At 34.2% G+C, this 11,377-nt stretch overlaps 1 protein-coding gene across 3 annotated transcripts; it reads right to left on the reverse strand.

The window, feature by feature from the left end:
* Positions 1-226: 226 nt before the first annotated feature.
* Positions 227-10,174, reverse strand: LOC130717242 (RNA pseudouridine synthase 7). 3 transcript variants are annotated; one of them, XR_009012285.1, is made up of 13 exons: positions 10,031-10,174; positions 9,905-9,948; positions 9,707-9,784; positions 9,216-9,316; positions 9,056-9,143; positions 8,632-8,710; positions 8,358-8,440; positions 7,378-7,443; positions 6,021-6,077; positions 4,548-4,658; positions 3,972-4,207; positions 2,990-3,193; positions 227-606 (listed from the first exon to the last, which is right to left on the reverse strand). XR_009012285.1 is itself a non-coding variant. In XM_057567401.1 (12 exons), exons 1-12 carry the CDS (start codon positions 10,128-10,130, stop codon positions 3,091-3,093), a joined length of 1,146 nt encoding a protein of 381 aa, XP_057423384.1. In that variant the 5' UTR covers positions 10,131-10,174; the 3' UTR covers positions 2,689-3,090. The 3 variants fall into 3 exon arrangements, 1 of the variants encoding a protein (XP_057423384.1); XR_009012284.1 differs by lacking the exon at positions 227-606 and adding an exon at positions 2,689-2,769; XM_057567401.1 differs by lacking the exon at positions 227-606 and having other exon boundaries at positions 2,689-3,193.
* Between the last annotated feature and the right edge of the window lie 1,203 nt (positions 10,175-11,377).

Here is an 11,377-nt window from a genome sequence, read left to right on the forward strand (position 1 = left end):
AAATAATTAACAGTTCAATTGTTCACACTCTTGAGTATGAATTTTGAAAATGTTTCACACTCTTGAGTGTGAAATGAAACTATAAAAAAGCGAAAAATTAGTTTTTAAAATAAAATTATTAACAGTTCAATTTTTCACACTCTTGAGTGTGAAATGAAACTATAAACATATTTCAGACTCTTGAGTGTGAAATTTGAAAACGTTTCACAGTACTGTACACAAGTAACTGGGCAACATAATAAGCAATACATAACCAACTGATCAATATCTGGTTACAAACTAACATAATATCCATTTCCAACATCCAACGGAAGAGCATAACATACTTAAAACATATCCAAACTAACAAAATGGGCGCCCTAACAAAATACATAATATCTATCCAAACATAACATGACAATCACGACTATGACATTGAGCTAGACTGCATATCTATCCACCCCTCCTTGTTGATCTCCGGTAAACGAGATCACCATGCAAGCTCTGCTCCACTATAGACAGCATATATTGGAGTTCTTTGTAGACCTCAGATTCCATAGGGGGTGCCCCACTCACAACAGTATTCATTGCACGTTCCAGCTACCCCTTAAGTAAACGAAACTTCCCCTGAACATGAGAAAACAGGTTGCATTCAGTCACAAAATGAGCTCCTACAAAATTTAAATCATGCTATTCTAATCAACAAATATCACAAACATAAACAAGGGCAATAAACAATTGCAATGAGCATCCCATTGCAGCAAAATCCAAATTTCTCTCTCACCAACCATAATAAACAATTGTACAATTTTTTGGCCCACCCAATACAAAGCTATAAATACAATGAAAGGTAGAGAAGAAAAACAGCAAAGGAAACATATATTGAGGTATAAAAACTGCACAAGAAATGCCCAAGGAAACAGGGAAACACATACACAGAGAAACACAAAACCAACAAAGAAAAACAGCACATGAAAACAGATCTGCGTGGTGGTGTACCTTAGCGTGGAATCGAGTGGTTGAGTGGGTTTCTGGCGGCGTGGTGGGTCGGCGGTGTGGTGGGTGGCAGCGTGTTGCCTCAACTCGTGGCTATGGGAGAAAGAACGTGGTTGCTCGAGTGGGTTCGTGGGTGGCGGCGTCGTCGGTGGCAGCGTTGTGGGTGGCGGCGTCGTGGGTTGTGGGTGAGAGCGTGAGAGAATTCAGAGGTTGTGGGTGAGAGCTTGAGAGACTTCAGAGAAGAGTGAGTGAGAGAGAGGCTGTTAGGGTTAGGATTTTAGGTTATATAAGAGGGTATTAAAGGAATTTTTTTAAAAAATAGAGGGTGAGGGAGGGTGTGGGATTAACTGAGGGGGTGTTAAAACTAATGCCCCTCTTTATCTCCAATTTTTTTTACTTCTAAAAGCCTCTAGCACCATCATTCATGAGCATTTTAGTAGATTATCGCATTATCTTGTCGTTCGACACCAATTTTCATATCTCAACATTATTGTGGTCAATAACTCTCTTGTTATTACATCACGTACATTTCCGCTTCCACCACTAGATTCTGACTTAAAAAGAGCTGCAACAACCGGCATAACGTTTAAGATTCCAACAAAAGTTAAAATCTTCTCTCTTTCTCTGCCCTTCAATTTCACAATTTCATCTAGTCGGGGCACCGTACCCAAAAGAATTTCAGGGTACCTCAGAGTCTACCTAATAGTTTTACCTCTACTTTTGGAATAAACGGGTAATAAATCTTCATCATTGTTCTTTATTGCTTAAAATTCATGTGAATCCACTAAATTATGCCTCCTTTGGTTAAATTTAATGGAAACTCATTTAAAAAAAAACAAACTTCCACTCTTACTCTTGAATTAATTTCAGTTTTGCATGTGCAGCACTCTCCCTTCATGTAATACTCCCCACATTCTTTATCGGTCCAAACCTGAGATTTTATTTCTATTTATCATTTGTCACTTTTAAAATTTCAAGGTAGTATTAATCATATTTTGCCAATTATACCTTTGACTTAAGTTGAAATAATTTGCAATGGAATGCAACTATGCAAGTATGTTTAATGACAGTTAATTCTATTTTATTTTTTTTGAAAAAATAATGAATAACAAGCTAACCACAAACGGTCAGGTATCATCATTATAATGAGATGGCTCAAATGAGTATGCATTAAGGAAAGATCATGGGCCCATATGTTATACGTCTAGTTTTGCAGTGACTCTAGTCATTTGACAAACAACCAAACCAAATTTATTTGAAACAGCAAACCGAGTACAAGAAAGTTGTCAAAATTGTGCAGGGACTCAAATGTATGTTTGCTTCCACGCACTCCAACACGCAGCCGCAAATCAAAGACAATATAGCTTCTCACTAAAACGTGATTTGAGGATGGATGTGGGAGGTGGAGGGTGCAACCATGATGCACGTTATCATTGTGAACAAAATAAAAGACATTCGTACTATTTGATTCTCCTAAGTAAAGTAATTCATTCTAGAGCCAAAAATAAAGCATATCAAACCGTGATAGAAAAGTTTAGTGTACATCTTAACAAATCCATGCAATATCAATAAATTTAATTTTTCCCACTACTAGCTAAATATCTAACCCTACATTCATTCGTCAAAATTACGTTACACGCTTGAAAACATAAAGGCAAAGACGACAATTAAATAAACAAAAATAAAATGTAACAACCCCTTAAATACTGCACCTTTTGTTTCTCAAAATTCTCCATGCTCGGATACTGCAGACAGCTGTTGCCACAAATGGCTAAATAACTTGGCTTTCGTGTTCTACCCAACAAGTCAACAATGCAAAGCATTCACGTTTAATACGACACGGATTGAAAAGAAAAACTTAATAGTACAAATGCACTATAAAAAGTGCTCCTTTTCAAATGGAAAACATGTGATGATAATCAAAAATAAATTAATGACTATGATTATGATCATTCTATTCCTTCCCCAATCTACCCCAATAACATTAAGATTAAATAACTACTCACTAACTTACCTGCAGAACTCACACGAAAAACTCCCATTGGGCATTAGGTTTGATGGTCAGATAAAGTGCTGTTGTAAATATTTTTGTTTGAAGTGTCCCATGAAAGTTGTCTAGCTAAGCTTCGCCCAATCAGGATACGGGCATTCATACGTCCATCCCGGTCCAGAGTACCGATAACAATGTAGCCACAGACCTTCTTCATCGCCGTCATACCTGAAATGATGGAAGTGACCGAAAAACAAACTTAGTGATCAAGCTGACTGAGATTCATAAACATAAGGAAAGTCACTGCTCACTAGTCAAAATAGAATTCTCAAAATTATAAAATGAAGTTACTAGATGCTTGCTATAAAACAAATGAAGAATTCAAGTAAGCTTCCAAATATACCAAATACAGAACAAAAAAGAAAGCCAAACAAAACAAGAAAACATGAAGAAGAAAAAAAAGCAATAAACATAAAATGTGTATACTCATCTGTGTATGCATTTATTATGTTTCTGCATCAGCAGAAAATAAGACGTGTATGCTTTAGGTAAAGACATAAAACAGATTAAATATTTAACTGGATCAACAGAGGCATCAGCTGCACAGTCAAATACATGCAGAAACAGTTTTTTGCTACACAAACACAACATAAGAAGTAAACACATATGACTAACAACCCACAACTTTAACCTTCTAGCTTGTTAAGCAAATATTTAACCTAATCCCAAGTTCAGCTTGTCCTTAGATCATAAAACATTTATCACACCAGATCAAATGTAAAAACTGGTATTATTTGTATGCAGCATTATATCATAAAAACTACTTGACCACTAGAAAAAAGTCTACCCTCACTAATCACAACCAACAACTGGATAAGGCTTGATCACCAGAGACAGAGAGTATACTTTTTAACATTAAAAGTTAGTCATGCATCTCTTCTCTTGCAATTCACAATACAAAACAAGTAGCAATTTTGCTTTCTCAAAAGATAGAGGATTTTCTTACCCTTTGGGTGCCAAATTTGGACAGTTTGTACACATGGAATCAACACCAAAATCCCCGTTGGAATTTTCTTCAAATTCATTGAGCACTTCATCAAAATTTGATGTTAGAGAAGCATTAGATAAACGAGCTGATCTATCGGCACCTGAGCCTTTAATATGTCGGTCAATAGGTTGCTCTGAAATGTATAGCATGTCATTGGCTATTGGATGTCCCGAATACTGTAAATGAACACGTATCTACACCAGAGGTGTGTACTCGTTAGCACATATTTTATATTAGTAATAAGCTGGACAAGATGAAATACAGCATAACTTTAGTCCCTTGTCAACCTTAACATTTCAAATTTTCTATTGTATCCGTGTTTCTCATTCCATTTCCTATATTTCAATTTTTATACACAAGATAGTGATGTTCAAACTCGAGATGTGAGAGACATAAATGGAATTACATCTATAGCACCCTATGAAAGATCAAAAGCATCATTTGCACCTGAGGAAAAGAAAGCATATTCAAATATGCAGCTAAATGTTGAGTGGTATGAAAATATCAATTTATATCTGCCCACACTTTTCGTACCTGATGTGTACGGCCAGTGACTGGTTCACATAAAACAATACTTTGAGTACCATTGGTACTAATCCGAGTAAATTTTGTAGAGGCAGTCTTCCCCTTTGCAGACTCTCTGGCCTTCAATGACAGATATATTCATTCAGATTTATCACACAAGATAAGTTCATGTCTTTACCTACTTGTAGTTTATTATGCATCAATTAATTTTTTATTCCAACAATGTCAGCTATCACTTGTTACTGAAGCATTACACTACCATAGCAGCAGTTGACTTATGTTTACCAACACAAGATTTGTGCCATGAGATACACATAGAACCAAGATCAAAGTTGAGTTGGAAAGTATAATTCTCTTGAACTTAGATGGTGGAGTTTCAAAACGAAAAAGTCGAAAACACAATGAAAAAGTAACAACCAATCAAATTGTAACAGTCGTCCAATGACCAAACATGGGAGCTTTAAAGCCACAAGGCATTGTTCATTTGTTAGATTTTTTTTTTTAATTGTGACAATCAATATTAGGCACGATTATGCGAAATTCTAGACACTGATATTAAAAGGTGACAATTTATTTCAACTGAACTCAAGTTAAAATTTCATACATATAATTAATGGTTTTCTTTTCTAAACTTTTTATCGTACAAGGTAAATGAGTGCAAGTGTAAACTGATTCAATTCCTGATCTTATGGCTTGAAACGGCCCCCAAAACTCCTAGTGAAGGACGATATATCAGTCCTAAATAGTTGTTAATCATTTGGATAGAGTGATGGGGAAAATTTTAGAGGGTTCATATGCTTTATTTTTAAGAAAAGTACTATTCTAAGAAAGTATGTTCAGAAAATGATATAATAACTAGATAAACTTTTGAGGGAAAGTATTCCTTCTTAACAGAATTTGCTTATAAAAAAAAACTTTTGAGGGAAAAAAACAAACAAAAACTGTTTCTCTCATAAGCAAGAAAATTATTTTCCCAAAACAGCTATAATATGAAAGCGGGTTTTTCTAGTTCACTAGTAATTACAAAAATGCTAAATTTTTCACTTCATTTCCTGTTTTAAAGGTGTAACAAACTATTGTTTTCACAAATTCCCATACAAACGTTAGAAAACACAAAATAAAGTGAAAATAGGATTGCAATTTGGCCCCATTTGGAAGAGCTTATTTGAGATTATCTGATAGCATAAGTATGAAAACAGCTTGTGGTTTTTGAGCTTATTTTCATAAGCTACTCAGGATAGCTTATGAAAAAGAGCTTATGCTTATATATAGCTTATTTTCGATTTATTTCAATAAAAAAATTAAAATAGCTTATTAATAAGCTCTTATGACCATAAGTGCTTAATTAAGTTGTGTTTCCAAACGGGGCCTTTTTGTAACTATAACTGGAAATAAATGAAAAAGAAACTACTTTCTCGAATGAAATTATGAATGATACCCTAAATTCTCTAACTGTAAACTATATAGAACCACAGGTCTTACCTCTGCTGTGCTCCTTCCTTCTCGAGCATTATAGTCTATGTTGGCATCAACAATTAGCTGAAAAGTAAAAATTAGTCAAATGAGGAGAAAAGTATCTCAATCTTAACTGACTGAACAACACTAAAGAAGTTCACTGAACTACTGAAGTATAAATAACTAAATATCTTGGATTGAAGTTTCAGTTAATCAGGGCCAGTTTGTGTATGACCCAAGAAATAAATACACAGAACTTTAAATATATCATATATCATTGATATAACCTGGTTTACTGGCCAAATTGAGTGTAAGTGTAACACCAACAAACACAAGGTTTCCCCGCTAACACTGAGTCTCCTTTAATAAAAACAAGCCACACCCCTATAACTCATTATAGAACATAGACCTACACCCTACTAATATCATGCATAACTACCACTGATAGGAACAGAATTTATTACAGAATAATTATGGAAATACTGGTGTTCGAGAGCCAGTTCTCTCCTACAGATTCTGGAATTTTGAGAGTCCAGTCTCTCCCTAAGACAACCACCCAATTTCTGAAAAATGAAAGAGTAATAGACTGTTGTATTCTATATTTATAAGTAATAACTACCTATCAGCAGTTTTCCTAAAGTATAACTGACACAACTACAAAATAACCAACTCTGTAACTACCCACTGCAAATTACTGTTCACGCGCACTGTTCATGTGCGCTGCTGTTCATCCAGACCCCTATCAACCACACATATAAACATTACTTTCTCATACAAAAAATAAAACTGTGTATGTGAAATGAACAAATCAAGCCTGTCTCCTTTTTGTAACATAAACCTTCAACGACCTTGGGCCATCCCCCTCAACAGTCCCAAAAGAGTTTAACGATCAATGCCTCTCCTGGTACAAAAGCGACCTTGTCGTCAAGGTTGAAATATAGCTATCCTTATCCTCCCAAGAGCTGGGCAGTGGGCACAAACAAATTCTCCCAAAAGATCATTAGTCCTTCTACAATTCTGCTATTCAACATCTTCCCCTAACAACCCTTCTAACTTCCAACTTCACTCCTAAGTCATAACTACTAACTGTCGATTTTGTTTTTCTACTGTACACCCTCCATATTTTCCCCATCCTAAAACTTCTGTCCCTGTCACTTTTATCATGCTGAGTTTCCCCAATAAAAGGATAATACATATAATCATATGATATAATCAATAAATAATCCTGATGATGCCACACAATGTTAACAAAAGAAAGAGAGAAAGAAAGAAAATGAGGTCATATTATTATCATATGTTAAATACTTGCAGGTTTCATTTCTTCAACATAATATCAAGTATGACAATATCTATCATAAATTATCTAGCCCAAATAGAAGAATACCTCATCCTTCGGAAATTCTCCAATGACTTTCGCTATATACTGTTTCTGGACTAAGCCAGCTTCAATCTGTAACAATCAAAGTATACATATTATAAATGTAGACATATTCATTGTAAATCAAACAAAATAGATTATGTTTTTTATATGAACTCATCAAGATATATAACACAACACTAGAAACTGAACTTTTGTTTTGTTTCTTTTTCTTCCAAAACAAACCTTACCACTATTTTGGTAAAGGTAGGTATATTTCTCACTCACAGACACTTCAATATTGCAGGCAAAAGTTGTCAATTGATCTTTGCATGATAATTGATTTTGGAACTAATGTACAAGACCATTATTTGAAATTAAATGGCTCATCATACAAATTTCAATACTCATTGTCATTTCAAACCTAGCTCAAGTGCAAAACCCCGCACATCTATTCTGCTCATGTCTAAACTTCATGTGAATGTGAAAAAGCACATTTTGTAATGCAACAACTGAATTTAAGAGGTAAACCAAGCACCTCTTGCATGAACATTTGCAATGTATTATTAGTCCTCTTAAATTCAGGCATATTTTGCTAGTTATGTTCAGTATATGCAAGTTCATGTTAAGAACATTGAAAAGATTAACATGCAAGTAAAACCAAATAATTTTATCACAGACTGAGTAAATAAATTATCTTTCACAAATTCATAGCAATAAGTAGGTAATGTAAAGTACCATCTAAATATACCTATTTTTTAATTTTTGCAAAATATCTGCCATATTTTCATAAACAAATAATGGAATCTCCTATATTTAGTCAGAGCATTTAACATTTATAGTTAAGATCTCAACGGGCTAACAACTCAATTCCTTAAGCAAAGTGAACTACGCTGCTCATTAAATTTTTCAATTAAAATTAAACAATTCCACCTTTATTTAAGATTTAAGAATCTAATTGAAGAAAAAGAATGAAGAATCAAAGAGAAGTCCCTGCCTAAATTTACCTGTTGCCTAAAATTGTCAGCTTTTGTAGCATTTCTGGCTAAAATAAGAAGTCCTGAGACAAGGCGATCCAGTCGATGAATAGCTGAGATAATCATGTTAAGGGGAAAATGCAAGTATAAAATGGATAGACTCTGAAAGATGTGGGTATGCTAAAATATGGAGCTTAAGAGAAGTTATATTTTATACTGATTGGAAAATCAAAACCTTATTAGCATGTAACACTTATCTTTATAACTATCACATAATATACTTCCTACAGGCATTTTTGGATACGAAATAGAGGTGCCAATCCATGCTCTGCTTGGAGGATGCCAACAACAGTGTTCTTACGATATTGACCACATGGATGCACCTATGTAACAGCTAAAATTCACAGCTTTAGCATATATGAAGTACAAAGAAACCCATAAAGCTCACCCATGGTAACTAATAATGAATAAAAAAACCTTCCAAAATGAGGAGAACTCTGTGGGACTGAAGGAAATAATATCAGTGACATAAAAGCATCATAGGTTAAAATCAATGAATCAAACTCTAATGAAAGATATAACTAGAGTCATAATTTAAGACATCCACAGATACTAAAGTAATTGAAAACCCAACTCAAATTGGTGAGCTCATTTTCTCATATGAATTACATAACATCATAGCATTATAACACGGGCACTTCACTAATCAAATTGTTATGCAAACTTACCGGGACAGATGCCGGTTTACAAACAGTTAGCACATCCGGTTCGTTTTGAAGAATAGAAACACCGCCAGCCATCACAGGTGGTTCATGCCTAAAATCATAGAGGCTTCAGTTCAAATTCAATCACACCCTAAGAAACAAAGCATCAACAACAAACACAAACCTGTGCAAAAAGTGGCTTATCTTTTGAGATGATTTAACCACGTATGAAACCGGTACCATCTCCCCATCAACTTGAATCCTTCCGCATTTCACTGCACTAACCTACAATTTTCAACACAAACAATCAACTAACGCTCCAATGCAACATCATGTCCACTAAGTTTAACTCAAGAAGAATGTGAGTCCGCAGTTTACGGAAAACGATAATCAGCATCATCCTGATACCCATCATGGTTTTAGGTATGGTACTCATCAAGCATTTGCCTGGTCAGCAACCATACTTTAGTATTCAAACATATATGATGAAATCAACATTCAATAAATAATCTGCAACAACTCAACATGGTTACCACATACATACTAAGCTATAACAGAAACTCCAACTACAATGATGTAACACTTAAATTGAGTAAAATGCTCTAGTTTTAATAATGGATTGAATTTAAACTCGATAAACATACAATTAGAAACCATTATAGGCATGGTTCTTACATAATATTCATAAGGTCGACCTTTGAACTCCTCAGCGAACAAATCAACAATGGTTTTCCCAGCCCAACGATTTTTGACCTGGTAACAACAATTTGACCATTTTTCAGTGTTTAGCTAGGGTTTAAACTTTAAACACAGTAATGTAATCAAAAGTGAGATTGAAGAAAAATTGAACAAGATTAAGAAAATGGAACTAACATGAGCAATGAATTCGAAGTAGTAAGGTCTAACAAATCGAAACCCTGCGAAAATTCGAACAAGAAATTGGTCATCGTGAAAATGGGGAACTTGTTAGTGTGGAAGTTCAACGAGATTTGATGTTACCGTTTCGGAATATGTAATCTTGCGGTAGTGGTGGATTCGCTGGGGTTTGCCACACGATATCCATGGCTTCTTCCTTGTTGGCTTCTCTCTTCCTCTTCATCTCTCCGCGCCTTTTTCAGTACAGAGTGCAAGTTGCAAATTGGAAGGTAGTGTGCTAGTAAACGACACTATCCATAACGTCGTTTTGTATTTTTTTTATTGGTCAACAACGTTATTTTGGGCTGGGCCAGACACATGCCCAGTGAGTTGCCTAGTTGCTCACTTAAAAAATAAATAAAAACAAGATATTGCTATGATTGTATCATCTTATTTTTTCTTAGATTGAATTTTGGCATCCAGAAACTATACACAGCAACTATTTGTTGTTTCAAAAAAAAAATAACTATTTGTAGAATTTTTTTGACTTTTGAATCAATAGTAAAAGAAATTCTAAATACACTATAAAACAACTTATTCGAGCAGTGATATTCTATTAGGTTAACGCTAACAGAGAAAAAAAATTCTGTTTCTAAACAGTAGGTTAAATAAAACTATATAAGTTGATAAATTTGGATTGAGATGTATAAGTTATCTCAACGCATGCATGCAATTACAACACTCGATAGAAAAATTGCAATTCACTGACTCATCACAAATCCACAGTCTAATGCATATTAGTATGGTGCTGTACTGCTATTGCTACACAATTGTTGACTCGCTACTAAAGCTATTTTGTATTGCATGCACGGGGAGTTGTTTCTTGCAAACAAGAAAGAGAAACCACTTTGTATTTCAAGTAGGGGTGTTCATAACCGAATCAATCCAAACAAAATCGACAAACCGATAAAAAAACCGAAATCCAATCAAACCGAAAACCGAACGGACTGGAAATTGAAAAAACCGAAATTATTTATTGGATCGGATCGGATTTCGGATTTAATTTCCAAAACCGAACCAATCCAATCCAAACCGAACATTAACAAATATGTATACTTTTAGTTATACATGTATCATTCCATTTACACTTACATAGTACATATTTATTGTATATATATTGATTATATCACACATGCATCAAAGTTTACTATATACATGCATCAAAGTAAACAATTATAATCATAATTTTAAAATATGTTGACTATGTTATAATTTATGAATGTTATATTAATGTTATAAATTATTTATCATTGTATTTATCATATATTATATATTTTTAAAATTTATACAACACAATTTCAAAGTATAAAAAAGTGAAACAAAAACCGAACAATCCAATCCAATCCAAACCGCTATAGATTAGATCGGATTGGTTCGGATTTGAATTTAATAAAAAATCCATTGGATGACAAAATCATAAAACCGATGAGA

This window comes from Lotus japonicus, chromosome 1, assembly GCF_012489685.1.
Source record: "Lotus japonicus ecotype B-129 chromosome 1, LjGifu_v1.2".
Classification (NCBI taxonomy): domain Eukaryota; kingdom Viridiplantae; phylum Streptophyta; class Magnoliopsida; order Fabales; family Fabaceae; genus Lotus; species Lotus japonicus.

Coding starts and splice junctions, on each gene's coding strand:
- LOC130717242 (XM_057567401.1), bottom strand. CDS start 10,130: ATGAAGAGGAAGAGAGAAGCCAACAAGGAAGAAGCCATGGATATCGTG. Junction 8,441..8,631: donor TGGATTGGCACCTCTATTTC/GTATCCAAAAAT, acceptor TGATTATCTCAG/CTATTCATCGACTGGATCGC. Junction 4,659..6,020: donor AAGGAAGGAGCACAGCAGAG/GTAAGACCTGTG, acceptor CTGTCATTGAAG/GCCAGAGAGTCTGCAAAGGG.